The sequence below is a fragment of the Dendronephthya gigantea genome, unplaced genomic scaffold (genome assembly GCF_004324835.1).
Source record: "Dendronephthya gigantea isolate DGI-Jeju-01 unplaced genomic scaffold, DenGig_1.0 000034F, whole genome shotgun sequence".
In the NCBI taxonomy this organism is placed as follows: Eukaryota; Metazoa; Cnidaria; class Anthozoa; order Malacalcyonacea; family Nephtheidae; genus Dendronephthya; species Dendronephthya gigantea.
Window position 1 is genome coordinate 1,092,934 of NW_021163044.1, and position 23,084 is coordinate 1,116,017.

Here is a 23,084-nt window from a genome sequence, read left to right on the forward strand (position 1 = left end):
GAATAACTTCGACTAGTTTTGGTTCTTGAAGGCAATTTTCGATCCAAATGAATGGTGTTTATCTCAAGGCAACGAATGGAGTGTTTTCAACCGAGGAACGGGTAAGTTAATCGCACTTTTCTATCTTGTTTGTTCCCATGCAATGTGAAAATGCCGACAACCCATCCCCAACAGGTTTCCTTTGGGTAGAACTCTCACAATCATATAAATCATGTATTCAACATCTCATGCTGTATTACGTGATCGATAATAAACGATGATTTCTTGGACAAATTTTCACAATCTTGTATTTCTAAGTTCACTATTAGTCTATTACTTAACCACGCAAAACGCAGGCTGAACATGCGGACAGACCTATCTCTCATTTCATTAACCGTATATCACGCGTGGTCTTACAATTGTGTAGAACACAATAAATTAGGAATAAAATAACGAGTGTGTACACACTACAGTTCGACAATTTCATTAATTTTTATTAAGATAGATTCAATTTTATTACAAAATTCAAATATTTGCCGCAAGACCTTTTACACCGGGCAAACTTTACATATCTTTGCAATGAAACGTGTTTGCGACAAACTTGTTTTAAAAATCAGAGAGGGGGGGGACTCGCGTTCTCAGACGCTGCATTTTCATGTGCGATACATGAGCGATGATGATTTAAGTTCCGCTTGTCTTTTGCTTAAAACACAATACAATGATATTTAGCAAAACTTGCCTGGCGTAAAGCGACTCTATTCTTATTTACATGTCTTAATTCACGACTATGCTAAATGATGCATCGCAATTCAGTTAATTCTAACCAAAGGCTTTGCATTGAAAGCTATTGCAACGAAGGAGTTCAAACGATATTTGTCTTCAATGCGACAAAATCATTTACATGACTCATGAACTTTGAGCATGCAATAATAGCGAATAATATAAGATATTTACAAATTTGTATTAAATAATATCTGTACAAACATGGCGAATTTTTTATTAGTCTTAAAGCAGATTAGTTTCTGCAACACGAGTACTGCTTTGAGGCGAATTGCGAAACCAACCGAGGCTTGTCTGGCAAATATAGTGGAAAGGTGACTTTGAATAAAGTCACTTTGCACCTGGACGGACGGTATTTGCCAGACATATATGGAATATGATCCCGTATGATCCAAACTTATGGAAAATTATAACAAAAACGACTACAATATCTTGACTCAAGAGATAAACTAAACTACGGAAAACGTTTCAGGCTATGATAGCGAGAACATAACAACACAGTAACCATGTACATATACGTCTAAACCTTTTTAAAGAAAAAATCTAAAAAATCTGGAAAAAATCTGGAAAATTTTTACGAAAAGCGAATGGCGGCAAACTGTTTTGGATTTTCTACAGGAAATGATGTGTACTTCTATGGTTACTACATGGTTAAAGAACTGGAATTGTATTGTAGTTTGCAGTTAGCAAGATTTGAGGCTTACTCTTTCTTAGCAAAAGTTTCCTGGTAGGGACATAAGATACTTAATCTCACTGCAGTATAACACTAACACTCGTAAGAAAGTCTCAGAAAGTTTAAGAAAGATGCCGGTGTGGATTAAAATCCGTCCATCTATCTGTGTGAGTTTGATTAACAAATCTTTACTACAATACAACTCGTTCTTCAAACAGACCTTTTTCATTATGACGCAGCGAGTCTGATGATACACGGTATTTGATTGGCTGGTTAGTTTTGCGGAGCCAATCAAACTAATATCAGGCGTTCCGCGCTTGACGTCATTATGAAAAGGATGATGCATTTAGGCTTGCAATATGACTGTGACAGGCTGTACCCATTCATAAGCTACATGAACGTGTGATGCATGCGTTTTACATTTAATGAACATAGTCTATATACCTAAACGTGTTTCATAATAAATAGAAAGTGACTCTTACGACTAGGGAATAATCTTGTTTTCTACGAAAACATACTTTAATACGAAATTGAATATAATGCTAGCGGATTTCTGTCATAAATATTTCAAATATATAATTTGCTTCCGTAGGACAGACCGAACTGACATTACAGTCAAATATTGAAATACTAAATACAGTATAGAAAAATATTTTTGCGTGTGGTACTTGCCAACGAAGTCGCTCGCGACCGACGTCAACACTTCGTTTCGACAATAAAATCGTCTTGCCCGTGCTTTAAAAAGAAAATAAAAACATTGATAACGGACGATTGTTTCATCTATACGAATATTTCTATCTGCTTGACGTGAGAAATATATGTCATCATCACTTGTGACGATTTTATTACTTATGACGACGTCATTATGACGTTATGATAACCCCATCGCGTCAGCACTATGTACCCGATCTTACTTCATTTACATTATAAAACAAAACTTTCAACATACCAGTATTTTATCTGGATCCTTTGGCGCATCTTGAGCTGATGACGCTGTCAAGGAGAGAAATGGTTTTATAGCAAGTTTTTTTAACTGCTACCTTTACAAGTAAATCGTTCGCTTCAACGTTGGCAAACACCAAAATAACTAAAACATGACCTACCTTTTTTACCTAATCCTTGAACGCCACTATCGTTGCTATCACAAGAGGTATCGACACTAAACGAGAGGTAACGAGATTGTTTTCATCAAGACCACACAAAACGTTAATCCAATTATGTAAAATATCAGATGTTAACATTTACCTTCCATCTTGATTGGCTGTTTTCGGAAGAAACGGTATTTTCTCACTATCTAAATGTTGTCGACTGCTTTTTGGCGTCTGTAATAAAGGGGCATTTAACCATTAAATGCTGTAAATTGAAAACCTATATCTGCAGAAACAAATCCTATCAACTCACCATTCCTAGACCGCGATCGGATTCTTTACTCGTCTCTACGTACACAAAGAAAAAAAAAGATTGAAATAATTTAGTTTATTAATATTTCCTTTTTTGTTTCATTTAAATTTTCTATCATGCATATTAAAAAAACAAAAAACTCTGTGCCATTTGGTTTATTTGACATCACTATATTCTCAAAGTCAACTCGGAAAGATCTTCATTGGATTACCTGGATCAATGAATTTCTTTACAATTTGTTGATGTTTGGTTGAGAGGTCGCTGATGTCAGTGGTTATCGTATCAGGGTGGTGACTGGTTCTTACTAGCGGATTCGTATCTCTCGCTTGGGAGCGCTTCTTGTGTCGTCGTAATCTGCAGAGATTTTAAGGAATCGATCAGAGGGAAATATACAAAGATACGTATATGATTATCATATACGCACATTCAAAATATTCAGTAAAACATGGCTGATCCAGGTACAAGAATCTCCTGAGATCAGGAGAGTAGAGAGAGAGCAGAGATCAGTTTACTGAGACTTACCCACTCCAACACACGAACAATACAAGAAGACAAAGAACTAAGACGCTTATGATACAGCCAATGATTATCCCCTTTTCCACGTCGCCCGTGTCTTCGTGTCCAGGCTCATCTTGTGGCTTGTTATTATCTAAAATCAAAATAAAACAACTTTTGCTCCATTCCTCTGTTCGCACTATTCCGAAGCTCCCCACTGTCTCGAAAACTCAGAGGTGGAAATTAAACGTTGGGATACTGCCATTTAGCTGAATAGGACGGGGGTAAACTGTTGAATAAAACGTTTTGAAAAAGCGGTGGCATTACTGGACAAGCCAGGCTAGTTAGTCAGTGGTAAGACTGCAAACGTTTTGCAACTACGCTCGGGCGTCTCATAAATCAACGGGGAAATCTTTATGAAGGATTTACCTTTGGTTTCTTCAGTGTGCATAGTACATCGTCCAAATGGGCTGAATCCGACAGAGTTCTTCGCACGCACATACACGACGGACTTCCCTTCTTCGGAGACGTTCTCAAGAGTGTACGAATACGGAGCCTCCGAAATGCCCATGTTTACCACTGTCTTCATCGTCTCGTTTTTAGGGCCAAACCACACAATTTCGTAGCTAACTATGTGCCCGTTCGGTTTGTCTGGTCGAAGCCACGTGATCTGGCCTTTGGAACCAGTCTTCGTGCATTCCATGATATGCGGGGGAGAGACTGGTTCTATCAAATACAGTGGCAAGAATTAAATTAGAAAACATTCAAAGTGTATTGACACGATTAAACCTGGGGCGAGTTTAACTTTTACCTGTAGTTAAGGACAGAATTGGCCAGTCAGAGTTGTGTATTTCTGAGTTAACTAGGATGTAACTTGGCAAAACGTAGTTAAAGAGTTTTATACAACCATGACCATGGTCATTGTTCTAGCCATCATACGCAGGCAAATTATTAGGAGGATAAAATGGCATTTTTTTTGACAAGCAAATTTGCTCAGTGGAAACTGAAGCGATTAGGCCCGAGAACGCCTTATCGCAGGTTAGTGGGTAACGTAAAGTCTCACCTTTTTCTGGTACCCTACACAGCTTTGTCCTGGGTAACCCGTTGAACGTGAATATTCCTGGACGTCTGCGAATCACAGTACGCACTTGTAGATGATAGATCTCGCCCGGGGATACGTCCTCTATCGTCATGTTGAGATGTTTTGTGAGAACAGTCTTGCGTTGATATGTTTCAGCCACAACGCTGTATCGGACTTCGAATTTCGTTTCAACATCTTTTGTTCGAGCCCATTTCACAGCAATGGCGGTTGCGTTGCGCACGAGTTCGCAGGAGACATTTATGCTTCGACCGTAGGTGTGATTTTGGATATCAAACATTGTGCGGTTTAGATCTTTTGAGGCTGGATAAAGACATCAGTTTAGGTACGATTAGATCAGTGAATCAGCAAACTCGGATCCAATTCACTCCTGGGGCCGGTTGTATCAAGCCTCTTTAGCTTATAAATGGTGGTTAAGTTCAAAATTGAAAGCAAGTTTATCGTTTTATTCCACAAGCAAACTAAATGTTTTTACGTTAATACAAAGATACTGTTTACAACTACATATTAAATATTAAATATTAAGTGCATAATATTCAAGTTGAATCATTCAAGAGAGACGTAAGAGTGTTATAAATATTAAGCTAAACGGGCTTGATAAAACCGCCCCCTGCATGACGTATTGAATGTAGTTTGACTGTTATTGATAAAGAAATGCTTGTCGGAACGAAAACGACTTACTGTTTCTGGCCAAGAGAAAAATTTTAGGTCTACCATAAGACATTTTATCATCAAACGCAGACACATTAATGACATACTCTGCGTCCATCTCTGTAAATTATAAGACAGAAATGACAATATCAAACATAATGCATGCAATGATTGAGCTAATGATCTGAGCCGAAGATACACAAACCTGTATTGTTCAAAACATATTCAAAGGAAGCCCCATCCTTTCTGATCTTTGTTTCCATATCCATGGAGGTCCCCATGACCTTGTATATCAACTGGTAGCCTTTGATGCCCAAATCCGGTGGAGATTCGACACTCAATACAATACTCGTCTCGTTGACATATTTGATAATAACTGAAGGTGCTGGAATGACTGTATAAAAATATAAAGTTACCTTAGTGGCGTTGATGATCATCATAGTAATAAACGCCTTATTAATTTGTGTATTTATGTTTGGCAGCTAACGAGCTTCCATAATGATCGTATCATTGTATCTTTACCTTTAGCAACTTTCTCTGAGATAATGCACGGAATCCCCTTTGAAAACGGTCCACGTCCTTTTGCAGTTTTTGCTGCCACCCTAACGAAGTATTTCTTTCCCGGGACCAGCTGTCGCAGGATTGCAGAGTAGAAGTTCTTAGCTGTAATCCTTTTATTTCCTGGTACAAGATTTCTTACCGGTGTGGAGTAGAAATTCTTGGAAATGGTCACGTTATTTTCCTTGAGGCTACCTTCAATACGGTACCTTATTTCGTAGCTGATTATCTTACCATTACGGGAAGTCAAAAACGGCGGTAACCACGTTACATCCAGAGACTACAAATATGTAACATAGATTTTAAAATCGTGGCACGATCAGATCAGAGCAAATCTTTACCAAAACAATAATGCGATGTACTGCTTAAAGTGTAACAAGTAAAGAATTTGTATTTTACGAAGTGACAACGCCTTGCTACTTACCCCGGATGAGTAGCTGGTCAATTTTACGTCATTTGGCTTACCACCGGGAGCTGGAAAAATCATATAAAATCACACATTCAATATTACTTCTTAACACTCCTGTGCTCTCATTTCTCTTAGACATCTTTGATTTCTTCCATCCAGCTTTGGCCTTCCCTATCTTATTCTGATATTCTTTACTGTCCTACTCGGATCTTCTCTACCTTTTTCTACCTGCTGTGATCTTCTTTATCCTACCCGGATCTTCTCTATCTTTAAATCTTCTTTATCCTACCCGGATCTTCTCTATCTTTTTCCACCCTGCTGTGATCTCCTTTATCCTACCCGGATCCTCTCTACCTTTTTCTACCCTGCTGTGATCTCCTTTATCCTACTCGGATCTTCTCTACCCTGCTCTAAAATCACAAAAAACTCACCGTCTTCCAATGTTTTGATGAAAAAAGCACAAGTGCCTTTCTTCCCCTTGAGAGTATACACTTCAACTCGAACTAGGTAATCTCTAAAAGCTTTCAGATAGTTGATTACTTGATACGTTTTCTTTGTGATAGTTCCAAAGCGGTCAGTTCGTGTAATCCAGTCCGTCAAATGTACATTGTAAAAAATTTCTCCGTATAAATCAGGAGGTTTTTCCCATGTGATGTTAATCACCGTTGAAGAGATGGCATATCCCCGGACATTTCCTGGAGGTTGTATGAGATCTTTGAAAGGACAAAAAAATACCATGAAATAGACAGACCAAATGAGGAACGTTGAAAACATGAAACTCAAAATAATCGACAGTGTGATCAAATACATGGTCGATATTATTGATTATCAGCAATCAGCAATCACCTACCAATGACATCTAAAATCGTCTGATCCATTTTTGATCCGTGCTTATTCTCAATTTCACATTGATATATTCCTCGGTGTTCTGATCTCACACGGTCTATAACCAAGTTCGTTTCTGAACCATTGCTATGGAAAATCTTTCGGCCATTTCTGTACCACGTGACTGATGGCGTAGGAGTACCCGTTGCGTTGCATGTGAGCACCAATCTCCTCAGTTCGTCCTGCCTCGTCAATGCGGGTAGTTTTGATTTAAAACTAGGTGGAGCTGAAACAGTAGAAACAGACATTGCTTAGACGGTTAAACGAATATTAGCAACACAAAACACACGTTGGTTACGGTTTTGGAAGAAGAAGAATCCGGGGCCTGTTTAATTAGCTGAAGATTGGCGATTACTTTTTGGCTTATTCGCCGTTAAACCGAACGGACTTCGTTCAACCAGCCCCGGTTTGGCTTGTTCCACGGTACCTTCTCTGGAAATCATACAATACTAAAACCTCAGTCTATAGTAAGTTGTGCGGAAAGTATTTTTCACCTTCAACAAATACATGAACTGTTTGTTCGACGCCATCCGTTGATACGCAACGATATTCTCCACCATTCGACTGTTGCACAGAATCAAATTCAAGATTAACATATCCCGCGGCAGTGGCCAGTTTTTTGGTGCTTGATAACCAAGAAAGCGAGGACTTTCTGGGACCATAATGGATGCATTCAATTACCAAGGGATTCCCAACTGTAGTACGAATAACTTTCCCAGGATAAACATGGACACTGGTGTTCACTGCAGCTAAAATATCAGGGAGAAGAAATTCAGATATTGTTGAAATATCAACGACGGTTATACTATAAACGGTCGCCATTCAGCAGCAATAAAATTCAACTCACCGTTTCCAAAAACCTTCACTCCTTTACTAGTTATAACTTTGAAGCCAGTGCGTGCTTGGCAAGAATAGATTCCATTATCAGAGGCTTTGTAATCAATAATCCGCAGTATTCCAGACGTTTCCAGCCTCTTATCTTGAGAGGTATCCAACTCAATGTTATCTTTGAACCACGATAACTTTACGGGCTGGTTTGTATCAACAATGCATGTAATTCTCACGACATTGTTCAACAGAACTGGGCTGGCTAGTTGTACTGATATACCCTGGAGATCTGAAAGGGAAAAAGCTATTAGAATGTGTGACCCAGCTAGGCTTATTATTTGCCCTAAATCGTTAATAGTTCGCGCACAATCAGTGGGAAGAGAGACACAATTGCTGTTGTTTCTTAAAGGTAGTTGTTTTTTAAACCTCGAAGTCCTCTTACGTAAGGCTCACGCGAGAGAGCTTTTTATACTATTAAAATTCTTGCCATAAGTTTGGCAAAGGACTACATTAGTTATATTTAGATTTTCAACAAACATTTCAACGCTGGCTGTAAAAATAATCTGATTAAGTTAAAAAAATATTCTTATTTTTAATCCTGAAATAGCTTTAACCAGGATTGAAAATAGTTTAGATGCTATACAAGACTTGTATGTACAGATAAAATGCAGTCGAATATGCTAGAATGAAAATTGATTATATGACGCTGGCAAACCTATAATATTGTAAGCTACAAGCACCTCAATGCAAATTGTTGTATTATATAGCTTTATAATAAACAGAAATCACGAATTCTTTGCCAAAACACTCGAAATACAAGAGCACTTGTTAAGTGGTCCAATTGAGGATTTTTGAAACGTCAAGCTCGAAAATGCAATCAGATTAAAGTGAAACCACCAATGTTCTAGCTAAGTGGAGCTGTTGTTGACTGTATGTATACATCATGAAACGTAAATATGCTAGAATATCTTTTATTTCACATTCTACACAAAAAAGCAGCTATAAAATAAGAACATGCTGGCTTGTATACAGCTAAGCATCATATCGTGCATAGAACATGAAAATGTAAGTCAGGAAAATAAGTAGGCGGGTCAGAACTAAAAGTGGTGGGCAGTACTACATAAAAATTCCATGTCTCATCGGCCATGATAAAGGGCCGTCTACGCAATAGGATAATTCATGTAATTGTAGTTCTGACGTATGAAAAAGAGTACTGATATTGCCAACGGTTGCTCATTCACCGAAGACGGAATTCGTAATCTCACAATTGTACATGTATCCCCTCAAATACATACGTCAGGGTATGAATCGTATATAACCAGGTAGGGTCTTAAACCAACAACATCATGAACCAATTGTAATAAGAATGATTTCGTGAAAGATCATGCACATACCAAAATATAATGATAATCATGTAATGACTTAAAGACACTTGTAATGCCCAAAGGGCTGCAGTTGTTTGGGTTCTGTTATCAGTCCTTTTCAATCAAATCAGACTCGATCGGTTTTCAAAACATAATGTATACCAGCACTAGCTATAAACATGGTCATGAATTGATCTGTGATCTTTGAAGTCACTTACAATTTACAGTTCTCAAAAGGCATTACTAGGTGGGAAACTTGGATCACTTACATTAATATTATTTGACGATTCGTTGAAAAACAAAGCGATTATATCTTAGCCTCGGGTTATAACCGAAACTCTAAGGTCTTTCAAAAAAAATTGAATGTTAGCTTTATTAAAAAAATCTTTAAGCTTTTGAAAGACCACTAAAAATAAACCTAGTCCGCCTATCGATATTGTGATTTATGACAGGAAAGTTAAAATATTTTGAATTTATAGAACTTTGTATCTCAACCATCTCTTGTTGTTTCATAGTAGCAATATATTCGTTTCTGAGTAGGTAAGAGTTTCATACATTACGTTTTCAAAATAGCTCAATTACAAAACCGATATCTCTACCTCATCAGCCTGCAGGCATATCAACACGTTTATATTATGATAGTTTTGAAGAGTTCTTAAACAAATTACTATATACTACACTGATACAACGGTATATTTTATATCCCAACCAAACACCATCTGCTACCAATGTTATCCCAAGAATAGCCTTTTGCTAAAAACAAAACGTTCAACAAGGTGCATGCATGGGTGATTAACGCAATGCTTTTCAAAGTATTTAAGTAGGAATTCTTGTTGAAAGCAAAGGGAATTCGAAACGAATTCGCGTGCTATAGTTTGTCTGTGCACACAGCTGAGTGACCGCAACTGTTTCCACCGCAAACAACGCATTCAACGGAATTTCCAGCGACTAAGATTGGACTCGTCCTTCAGCTGGTGATATACAAATCAAGGAATAACACACCAGCTAATGAGACAAAATACGTTTATCAATATATACAACTAAAGAAAGAAAAGAACCCATCTGCCTTGTCACTATATATATTGCCATTTGTATACACAAACCATTATATCAACAAGATGCAAACAAAGAAAGCGATTTATCATTGCTATTATACGATATTTTATTCCCTGGAGGCAAACGCTTCCATTACCTTGGCCCCCACACTGCCTCGCAGGATGCGCTCTCTCTGAGAAAGCTGTGCCGCTAATTAAGATGCACAGAGGGAGAAGATCATAAAATTGAATAATAACAATGGTCGTATATTAATACACCATGAAGGCAGCATGCTATCCTGGTTCATATACGAACCTATCTATATCTCACAGTTCTTATCGCGGGATACCAGGTATATCTCTGAGACGCTTGCAGGGAAACGACTGCAGCCATTGGGAATATCCCCCCCCCTGACGCATGCGGTAAAAATCTCAGTTATGTTTTGTCGATGTTGTTTATGGCTGCTGGGAAGTTATAAGAGATATATAGCTCGCAGGAAGCCTGTGATTACGATTGTAGAAAGATTGGCAAGCCACTGATATTTGTAGCGCTACTGATACTTGAGCATACACGAGTTGACTATACACGAGTTTAATTCATTTGTAAAACAAACTCAAATAGTTCTTCTTGCATCTACAGCAAAAAGGTAATTTTAATCGAACCTCGATCTATTAGCTACAAATTGTTTCCTTTAAGGCAAGGTTTGGGTAATTTAGCACATGCACTTAGCTTTTGTTCAATGCTTCCTGCTCGTTAAAATGACGATTATTATTTTCTTATGGGTTATTGCACAGAGGAAATAGAGCTGTTTCTGGGCGCTGCCTGATAAGTGTTAAATTGTTGTCATCAATATTACCCACGAATAGTACTCGATTATTTCCTATGTGCCTAGTTTACTGGCGCCGTTCATATGGGTGGACGAAGTAGTCTTGACGCTCTTGTCGGAAAGCCTGTAATCATTCCATCAATGATTGTCCCATTTTCATTACGATGGTGGAAAAAGCAGCTGAGCTTTCTACTTATCTTTCTTTCCCTTAAATCGCACAATATTAGATCAAATTGTTTAATGCCTTAAATACCAACGCATTGCCTCATTCCAGACAGTTTAACGAACCTTTTCAACCTCTTATATATATAATATATATATATTATATATATATATATATATATATATTATATATATAATATATATAATATATTAATTATATATATATATATATATAATATATAATATATATATATAATATATATATATATATATATACGTTTCGTGGATTCGCGATCGAATATTCAACCAATGCCACAGCTTTAACGCGAAGTTTTTCACGGCTATAGTGGTAACTGCCAACTTATATCAACACGGCCGGTGTCTTTTTAGGTCAAAATCTTTTTTTGGTATTTTTAAAAAAATCCAGAAACGTGATGTCAAAGTCATTGATGACCTGTGGGCAACCGCTGACGTGTTTAGCCGTTTGGATGACGCCATGCTTTTAACACTTGTCATGGAATAAGCTTAAGTCAGGTTCACTGTTCACATATTATAGTTTGCACTACAGACAATAATGACTGTATACTTGTCATATCTATAGTGATTTATGTACCCAGCGGTTCAAACAGTGCGTTTAAACAAGTGATATGCCAAACTCATTGATGTGAAGAAATTCATATATACGAAACACTGTGCTTTAGTAAATTTCATATTTAGTGGTGATTTCCACAATATCTTTCTCTTTCTCTCTCTCTCTGAATGCTTCTGAAGAAATTAAATATGTAAAGACTAAAGGCATTATTCTTGTAATAGATGAAATTTTCTTCAATTACTTTAGACACTGCAAATAGCATTTCAATGCCAGTGAGACTAACTTTAGATTTCGGTGCAATTATAATTATACATTTCAGGGATTCGAAAGTACATTTTATTCTCACGAAACTCGACATTCCTATTTCAAAAGAGTTTGCAGGGTTTGGTAAAACATCGCCTGCATGTATTGGTCATTAATTACCATCGCCGCTGCACGATGTGTGGTTGGGATGTGAAAATGACCGGTACCAAGCACTTGTCAGATGATGTTATATATGTGAAAATAATCACGAGAGATAGTATATATTGATTATATAATATCATGACGTACTCGTATCTAAGCTGCCTGAAAAAGGTTAAGTGTACCGAAGTGTTATAAATCATTTTAGGATTTTCACATGCTATATCAATCAGAAATACACCATATTGTAAAGGAGATTTCGATAAGTATTTGGTGAAATCCAACGCAGATATTGTAGGAAATCCTTGTAGCTATTATCAAAACTAGTAGCAATTATATATGCATTGCGCATTTACACTGTAAGAGACAATGCAGTTCATAGTTGAAGGATATCTGTCAAAATGACAAAAGTCAACAGAAATTGTTCACCATATTGACCTCTATAGTTTGTTGGCAAACACGCGAAAACATTTCAGATTATTTCCCCACTCCCATAAAAGTGTCAATATATCTGACGACGACCGACCACCCCGCGTCACTGCGAATCTTATAGATGAACTGAAAACTATTTATAGAAATATTATCGCTCTGTGATCAGCGTGCGTGTGTGTGCTGGCAAAGGAAAACTTCACAAGTTTTCATGACAGTTCGCATGCCTCGCCACCATTAATCATCTTAACAACCTCCATACGTGCGTCATTAGTCGTTGCAAAGAGTCCTTAAGCTTTGCACAAAAACATCTTTAATATTTTCTTTGGGATTAAGGCAACTGACGGCTTACGTTAAAAAAACAGCACTGGTATTTGGCCTTTTTTGAAAATACTGGATAATAAAAAATGACAAGAAATCATCACATGAACGGTTAGAATATGTTACGCACAATTAACAGAATAGCGGCCATTTCCCCAGGGTTATTTGACGTACATACTTGTACAATACAAAAGACATATGTTTGTACAAGATGTTTTCTGATACAACAATTTTCGACATTCGAGTGTAATTAGGGAAAACTGACGTTGAAAGAAGAAGCCCAGATGTTTGAAGGTATAATTGTACCAGGGTTATTTTGATACTCAAAAGTGCTTGACATTGTGGCGAAAAATCGCAGATACATGCACGTGACATGTGAAAAATGAAAATTCTGCAGCATGAAAGGAAACATTTTGTGATAAACATGGTTTATATTGGAAGGAAAATGCGTTGCCATCGGTCATGTCAAACCGTTAAAGATATCCATGCCTTAAAAATGTGTAAATGATTTGTGTTGACGTGTAATGTTAACATAAAATACAGGCGCCTTATATTCTAACCCAATTTTGAAACGTAAGACTGGTTGGTGGTCACAAGTGGCCCAAAATTGCGCGAGAAATTTTTCGGTAATTTGTCAATATAATGCAGTGCTGCGATTGATCTTTCTCGTGCAAAGATTATCAATCTGGAAAAACATTACGAACTTTGGTACACATGCGTAGAGCAAACGTCATTAAACATCTGCCGACATAATCTTTCATGCCGAAAATGGCATTCATGGAAATGCAATGATTCTTAGAAATATGTTGTCAGTATCTTTCTCAGGCAATTAAAATTACACAATTTTGTCCGTTTGTGATAACAGAAAGGAGCTTAAAGCAAACATATAATTATATTATATGACGCAGAAGGATCTTACCGCCAGAATTCAAAGATAATTGTTTGCAAGGCTGCTAATGATTATATTTTACTGTTCGTCTTAATTTCCTGTGTAGCAATACTTGTATCGTTAATGACATGCATTTGATGAAAGAATAATTCGAATATAGGTGGTGATTTTCAGGAAATTATTGGAAGAAAATAGTTGCTCCATTTATGGTCTGCTACGTGTTCCCTACAAATCAGTACGAAGAACATTTAACATATTCTGGCTGCATTGCTTTCATGAAAACATTTTTGCTTGTTTCTAGACGTTTCATCGTGGAAATCAAAACTAATCTTTTGCACAATAAAATCAGCTTTACTAAACACCTAGGGTTTTCAAAACTCTTTTTGCTTGTTTTCATTTGTAGTTGTCCTATTTCGCCAAACGAAAAGGGAGAAATTATTCCATCTTCTACAAATGAATGCAATTTAATGGCAGGTCCAACACGGAACTTCAAAGTGAAGGACTCGTGGCCATCGTGACTACGTTGTGTAAATATTTGTCAGTAGTGTGTTAATTGATGGCAAAACATATCGGAATCTTAACAGTGATGGTAAAAACTGTGCGCTTAAGATGTTTTTTTTGGGATTCTCCAAGGCTGATCAGGTACTTAAGCTTGATTTGATCAAATAGTTGAATGTCTGCAAATTCGATACAATTAAATATTTATCAAACGAAGAACATCGATGAACATACAGATCATGTCACAAACAAGCAATACCCATCATACCAAGCAATACCCTTCATATCAAAAATTCGCAAATTTCATTAGAATCTGATTTTGAAATTCTATACGTGCACACGACTATTTGCTAAGCCCCCGATAGGATGAACATGGAATTGAGAAAGTATCAGTTAATGTGCTATAATGTGTTGTTTTAGATGCAACGATGTGTTGTTTGAAAACACATTAGTTGTGAATGACAATTTGTGAGATTTTCAAGCCTCTTGAGTGACTTATGATAAACTGTCGTGCGTCAAATCTAAACCAAGTCTTAACCAAGCACCTCACTTCGTAGGAAAGGTCTTCGCGCTATGAATAAGCGTCATTTAAAACTCTGAGCGGAAATGAGTACGCACTGTTTGCGGTGCGCACGCATTTTGGCAAGGCTCACCTCGAAACAAAAACAATATTGATTAAACAAGAAACAAGAGTAATAACCACAATGCACAAAGTTTAATCCCTTATTTACACGAACCTATTAATTACGTATAAATAGACACTTACTTGCCAAGGGCCCAAGGTACATAACGCTGGCGCAATGGAATGCTTTGCGTTTTTGGCACGAGGACTCAACAAGGTTTTTCATACAAGAGTTACCTAAGCTTACAAGCAGGTGGATACCTGCGAGGCTTACGGTCGATAAAGAACGGTGCGAGAGAAACACAAAATTCTCGCAGCTGAAAAATACGCAACTTGAGGCCGAAGCGCAGCCCTTTTTTTTAAAAATACCGAATTGCCTAAACGACAAGACATCCAAGTAAATTTACAAAATAGAAAATATGGTTTATATCTGTTTCTTATTTCGCTCACATTTATATTCGCGTTCCGATGACCAACGGCAATCTGTTTTTTAAAAATGTACATTTGTATAGTTAGTGAAAACAAAGTCGTCAAAATCCATGAGAACTTTAGCTTTAAAAATATAAACTTCCCAGAGACAGGACGTTTATAATTGCAAAATCGTTTTTCTGTCTCGCGGCGTGCTGCGCAACATTTGAGGCGACGCGGGAACTCGTATGCTAACCCAGGCAAATACTATTGATGATTACGACTCTTGAAACACATGAATCGCTCGATACTTTCCGCATCGCAACATGGCCACACAACAACACAGCGCACTCGTTCGGGCAGTGGACACTTTATCAAATTATTGCGAACACAAGAGGGCTAAAATGATCTTCAAATGAATCGCAGCTCGAATATTGTTCTACATTGTGTTCGTTGAGCTGTGGGCGTAACGGTCAAGGCTACGAACAAGAAAGCATTTTAGATTAGGAAACTGCATGATGAGTTATAATATGAATCCGACCGCTGTGTCGTCTCGCATTTGAATTAAATTGGGTCGGTTCCTGCCGTTCATCGATCCGACGCCATCGTGACAAACTGTGCCTTGATGAATGCGCATTCACAAATGTAGTGTTATGGTAAGCTAGATTGATATTTCATATCAAAGCGTGCTCAATCGACGCTTCGTGTTTTGTTTTTCTACTCGATTTAAAGAGTAAATAATCTTTCTGTGGGACAAGGTATTTTAAAAACAAACCTATAATTATTAAGGTCAAGCTAATTTATCAATGCCTGTCGCCTTTTGACCTTATATTCATGTCACTTTTGAGTTACAATGCAACTTGAAAGATACCCTCGTGCTGCACATGACGATAATAATAAACCGTTCTTACTGGATATTCAATAAATATATACTTCTGACTATTCAACTATACAAATACATCCTTGTCACAGCATAGCAACGATAATGCTTCTTCACTCATGTTCTAAACAACTAAACATACCCTATATTTCTTAGTTTAATTTGACAATAAATGTGAGTATTTCACAATCTTGTGGTGTTTACATTCCATTAGATTCCTGGGGATAACGTTCATACATGGGAATAAACTTAGTTCTCGAAAACTTCACTGCGATAAGATTTCCCTACATTGTGCTGTAACACTTTTAAAACACACGAATGCAGAGAGTTTGTAAAGAAATAAAGTACAGTATAAAAAGGGTTTAGATCGAAAGGTGAAAATGCCGAGGGAGCTTTAGTTTATCTTCTCAAGATCATATCTTTTTTGTTTGCGTTTCTATGTTAATCTTTTGTCCTGGTCTATATTTGTAGCGATCATTCATGGCTTCCGAGAGATTCCTATTTTCATTCTGCAGTAACTTTTGGCGTCATTCAACTGTTTTTGATAAATATTTAATTCGCAATCAACGTTCTATAAACGTACAAGTATTTTCATGTACCCCCTGTATACACAAACGAGCACACACGCGACACGAGAACTACACTGGTTTGGTAAATATACCTCGATGTTATTTATCTCCAAAACTAAACATAATAGTTTACGGGCCTCACGGACGGTAAAATAACTGAGGAAACAAAGTTACATGTATGCATTCGTGGTCAGATGAAGGCCGCATATGTTTTCAAAACAATCTCTGAATGCTTACACAGCTTGCGGTTCCGTCCGCTCGTCCCAATCTCTTACTCATTTCCTTCGCACAATGGCGGCCGACCAAACCGAAATTTCCGGGTTGCCTGTGCCGAAAAATACTGGCAGACTGTGCATCCCTTGCGCGCGAAAACAATCCAGTTTTGCCGTTGAAGTTGTGTTAGGGAATTTCGGACCAAATGTGTATTCAAAAAGCGTTCTTTCAAAATTAAAGGCTCTTTGGTTAAGATTTTACCTCAGGATATACCTTGTCACGCAATATCCAAAACATTAGACATGTCTCTCTTACATTTCGAAGCACTTATGCCTCTTCCCTATATCCTTTTTTACACTTGAGTACAAAACACGACATTATATCCGAATGCTTTCTCCATGCACGTGTACAAATGCAATCTTTACGGCGGGTAGTCCGCACTAGGCCTCATGCAATACATGATAATTAACATCTAAATTCAGACCTCAATTTGCGAGCAGGTACCACTGTTATTTTTGTATGCAATAATTATCTGGGAATAAATTTGATTTAAAAAAGATCAAACTCACTCACGAAGCTCAACATTATAGTTTAGTAAACTGTATATTAAACTGTCATATAGGTTGCACGATAGCCACATGCTTTAGAAAATAAAGCCTTGTGTATTTTTCATGTTTCATTTTTCCCCTTCAATATATGTCAGCTGATTATTTAAATTGGTTCTTAGAAAAAAAAACACAAAACAACATTTACAATACTACATTATGCATGATATATTTTTCTTTTCGTAAATAGATCTTAAAAACCACTTTAGACATAGCGCTATGTTCCTTCAATAGGTGACCGTGAAAATGCATTACTACAAACATTATATAATATAGCTCTAATAAGATTAACTTTCATTATTCATGAATAATATTCGTTTCCATGGAATGGTCATAAAAAACGCCATGTTATTTCTCGTGTATTCACAGTAAATGCATTGTAATTAAAAAGAGATAAGATTTTTTTCCTACACGATAAGATTATTCAAAGCGAAAGGAAAGGTCTTTGTTATTTTTGTAAGAAATATATAGATAGTTATTTTTAAAACATGTGTGTTTACGAATTCATTGGTTTTTCTTAATGTGCAAAAAAGGTTGTGGTTGGAAAGGGAGGGCTTAAAAAATGTCGGAATTGGGGAAGATTTAACATTAAAACAATGATATCCCATATCAAATTATTGCAGTGAAGAATACACTATACTGGACATTTCTTTAACTTTTCCATGCGGTCTCTTGCCCTTAAAAGTTTATGCAGTGTGTTAAAGGAAGGCCTAAAAGCATTTTCATGACACTGACATATGTTAACGGTCTTCTCTAGGTAAAAAAATTTTGGTTTGAGAATTATAATAGAACGGGTGTTATCTTGAACCGATGGACAAAGAACATCGCAAAATATCTGCGGAGGCGGTGAAATGATGTTGTTATAAATATATACCCAAGCAGGTATTACTTGTAATGTTTATAAAGATGATGTCTCTTATAACATAAAGTTTCATCGCTGCATGAAATAAACACATTGAGATAAAATTTAAAGATCGCATCTAAAGACACTTGAATATCGTGGAATACAAAAGATGTGAGCACCTGTCCCATTCTGTGTAGATATATATAAATATATAGGATTTTTTAAAATCGCACACGGATGAAACTTTTCAGTTGTAAATTTTCAGTGCTCAAAAACGAGTCAGAGTACCGTGGCCCAACTATAAACACGTATCAGTTAATAAGTTTATTAAATCGTCTATATAAAGTAATATATTGTCGTAGAAACTGTGAATGTTCGCCTTGGCAAGTTGCCTATAGGACTGAACATTAAATACAACGAGTCAAAAAGATTTCTTTGTGTTGAAAAAGAACTTTAAACATAGGTAAACAAGAAAGAAGCTATCGTTATAAAGTAATTTGTAGCCATTGGTAAAGTACTTTGTACGAAACACTTTCAATGACTTTGTTATATGCACTTATGTAATCCAATAACAAAGTCAGGTCACGAACACACTATATTACGTATTATCAAAACGTAAATAATATAGAAACTCGTGTTATTATGCGAAGAACAAAATGGAACATGATTCGAGAGTGTTGATGTTAATCCCCCGGCCGGTTATTCCCATGTTTAACAATATATTTTGCATGTTACTGGTACACAAACGATGTTGTCAAACGTGCATAACAATATAATGAGTTACGAGCTCTTTTTTGCCATAAATATCTAGTATAATTACAGCTTAATACAAAGAAAAAAAACTCTCCAAGTCATGCCTTAAAGGACATATACAATGAATAATGAACTTTCTACGCTACACCTATTTTTAAAAGCGTATATACGTGAGACCGATCGGTTTGTTTTCTAACCAATGTTTACATTAAAATTTGCTTGTAAATTTAAAAACTAGAAACCACGAGATATTATCATCTGATTACCAAAAACCACGAAAAACGCTTTTGTTCTGCTGATATACCACACGGGTTTTAGCACAAAGTTGACCAAAAAAAAAACGGCGGAGAATTTTATAACAAAAAATTGACTATGCCGGTTGTTTCATTATACGCAATTATTCGCCTCAATTTTCTGTCATTATAATCTGAACAAGACCGTATATTGCCCATGCATATTGCACAAATAAGTAAGAGTATTTAAGCTATCTAGTTCATGTGATTATCAAAATAAACATCGAAAACGAACACTTTTATCGATCTGCAAACAGTGGAGTTTTGTTTTGGTGCATTCGGTGTTAAAGTACACTGGAAACATCATGTTTTTTTATGTATACACATCGAGTATCACAATCGGCACTTGTTTCAAAACTATTGCAGTTCTAGCCTTATGTTTTAGCTATATGCACAGAAGTCTCAGAAAGTTTTAGCATTAACAAGAAAAGTGTTTGTTTTCATCAAATTAGGCCTAACGATTGTTCCGCGAGCGCTGTCAGTTTGCGACGTTCTAATTCGCAGGGAAGAAATACATTGCGACATTAAATGTATCAAACGTGGGAATTTTTCCCATCGTGGGAATTCGAACAAATTTAGGTAAATTCTATTGTAATTGCTACATTTCAAAGTCACGCGAGCCCGGCAACTTTAATAAAACATACATCAAAGGTCGTTAGGGCCAGAAACACAAAGCAATTTGTAGCAATTAGGGCGATTTAGCCAGGCAAAGAAAAGTCGTGTCATTGCTCGGCGTGTGAGACGCGCATTACACTGCTAAAATACGCGCTGGCATTTTTGAAAACCCTTCATAATAGGTTAGGGGCAAGACAGTAATTTCTAATCACTCTGACCCCAAAGGATCGAATAACGTTCAGCGATTTAAAGAGGATCAAGCTTTACTCGTCAATTTTTTGACAAGAATCTGGCAAATGTTATGCTATGTTGATCTCGTTTGGCTTCAAGAAAGTCTCCAATGTGATGTTTTTCTTGCACGCTCAAATTGTCTGATATATATTAATCCGATAAACTTCAGGCCGGATTACTACCTGAGGAATGGACTCAAGTGTCAGATTTGAGATAAAACCGAGAAGCATTCCCTGACGAAATTTCGAGGCTAGGGGCCAAGTAGATTAACTATACCACGCAACGCATACTCTTATTGTTCCCCCTGTACTGGCGAAAAGTGCGTAGCGACATTTATTCGCCTACATCCCCTTCGTAAAATAGTATTTAGGCTTCATTATATCCCTCTGGAATAGTCCGATGGATCTTTGCTTACTTAAATCAACGAGCCGACAGGAAACTAAAGAATTTTGTCACCTTTTAAAGCTATGCCTGAAAGGAACATCCTACGAACTTGGCAAATATACAGTTTTGAATTCGCTGCGGCAGAAAGTCATAATTATATAATGCGGGTTAAATTCAGTCTTGTACAACTACAAAATGCTTAAGTATGGGCCTACATAAATTGTATAATTATAACGCATGTCCTAGCCACGCAATCTAGCTGTAGTATGGGATTACTGCATAGTTTCAAAATGATTATGAATATTATTGAAATAAGGCCGATATACACAATTATTACTGTATATATGTTACAGGCTTTCGAAACTATAGTCTATACGTCATATGTTTTTCTTTTGAAATGATTTATACGCAGGCTATAATCTTAATATATTACAGCATGATACATTGTGCTTCTCTCAACGAAAAAAATAGAATTCAAAAAATCTACTTCTATAAAATATGGAAATCAAATAGTATAAGGGTTGTAGTGAAGCGTGCTTGTGAGATTGCCCCCACGTTTCACACAAAATTCATTACGAATTACCGAGATTTATAGTTATTGTACGAAGCTAATACAATACGTTCATGCATGTACAATAATAGCATGGAAATGGTAAGCTTCCATCTTTGCGTAAACCTTACAAAACACTTCCATGTGATTCTTGCATCGTTTACACAAAAAACATATGATATGCGATGTAATATTCCTGAATATTTGTACTTACATGTGAAGCTCACGTCAAATTTCTCGCTGAACAACACACCCGCAGTGTTGCTGGCTACACAACGAAATATGCCAACACGATGAACTCCTGACGACCTCGTTCGTTGAACGTCGTTCGTGAACCATAACCCGTTGCTGGACGCGTTTATTACAACAGGCGAATTCAAAACACTTTCGTTCCTCCAATCTATAGTCAATGGCTGTATACCAGTCGCTTCGCACGGTACAAAAACCGAGAGATTATGTGGTATATAAATTTTGGAGTCCGGCTGTCTTGTAAATGTTAGCACATCACCGCTTATTGTGGGAATCAGGCCTGTATAAAACACATATACACACAAGTTAGGAAATAACTATAAGAAATAGGGTGCTGTAGTTATTGTTGTGAAACATATTTTGATTCATACTTCCGAGCTACGTTTAATAGAGATTTTCTTAATTCTCCTGCAACGCTGCACAATACATTGCAAAGCCATCCAAATCGCTTAAAATCATTTTATCAGCTAAACTAGTATCATTAGGACATTTCCTTACTAAATACTAGATTTTTAATATTGTGTTACGTTCTCCTTTTCGTTAATGCGCACGAGTTGTCTATTTTGTTGACTCAAAAAACGACATAAACAACATTAGGTGAACATAAAGCTTTGCGAAGATCTAAAACAATAACATGACATAAAGTGGAATTGTCACGCTCTTATGTTGCCGCGAAATCATTGTATCACTAAATCACGCAATTTAACGAGTCTCTTGCCTCACACAGTACGCGTTTTCATCCTAAGATAAACCCGAAAACATAATGTGTTCAAACAGTTTCAAAGAACTGTCAAAAATCACGATTTATAGCATATTCCAACACACTATGTAGCGTATTTTGTCGACTTAACTATGCACGGTATACAATGTAAACACACAATATACTCACTAACACATATCCCTAAATTATCGAAACCCGAAAGGTCATTGGGTTCGATTGAAGTTCGTAGAAGCCAAGAAATGTTCTATTTGTTGTGGATTTCACACATAGTTCGATCTCAAATCGAGTAGAGACGAAAAGAATGTCGCAAAATGCACAAATTTTGGCCCAGCAGAACCTTTGCTTGCGGTTCGTGAGACGGGATTGGAGTCCGATCGATACAAATCATAAAATGACTGTGTTTCACTCGAATCGCTGCATACAAGCGAATACATTGCTTTCTCCGCCCCATTACAACTGTATAAAGTTGTAACGATTCTTTACAACATTATAATTTAAAAAAGGAAGCGGCAGAACTAGAATTTCTCACTTGAAACATTGTAGAATTCTCACAGTACGGAAAGTGTATTTATAGCAATATGCTTACCTTTGATTAGGGTAAAACACATGAGTAAATGAAGCTGAAAAACAGCCAAACATGTCCAATGCATGTTATCTGTAGTTAAGATAGAATGCTATACAACGCTGTCTGTAAATATGTTCAAACATCAACGATTCCTCAAGTCAGACTAAAAGCTCTCCTTGCTCTTCCATTCCTAAATGTTGATTTCGAGTGATGACAGATAATATGAAGACATGTAAACTTGAGTTATCTTGACCAATGAGCGACGAGTATTCCTCCCACATGCAGGATCTAGCCAATCACAGCGCG

General features: G+C 36.9%; 1 protein-coding gene across 1 annotated transcript; it reads right to left on the minus strand.

Annotated features, from left to right (window-relative positions):
• Window positions 1–490: 490 nt before the first annotated feature.
• LOC114525445 (protogenin-like) lies at window positions 491–22,980 on the minus strand. Its single transcript, XM_028546799.1, has 19 exons — window positions 22,800–22,980; window positions 21,458–21,772; window positions 7,778–8,047; window positions 7,425–7,679; window positions 6,896–7,156; window positions 6,477–6,758; window positions 6,061–6,110; window positions 5,601–5,916; window positions 5,284–5,472; window positions 5,109–5,198; window positions 4,392–4,730; window positions 3,758–4,054; window positions 3,356–3,482; window positions 3,045–3,187; window positions 2,834–2,868; window positions 2,678–2,754; window positions 2,536–2,591; window positions 2,382–2,425; window positions 491–2,167 (listed from the first exon to the last, which is right to left on the minus strand). The coding sequence occupies exons 1-19, from the start codon at window positions 22,861–22,863 to the stop codon at window positions 2,129–2,131; spliced, it is 3,249 nt and encodes a 1,082-aa protein (XP_028402600.1). The 5' UTR covers window positions 22,864–22,980; the 3' UTR covers window positions 491–2,128.
• Between the last annotated feature and the right edge of the window lie 104 nt (window positions 22,981–23,084).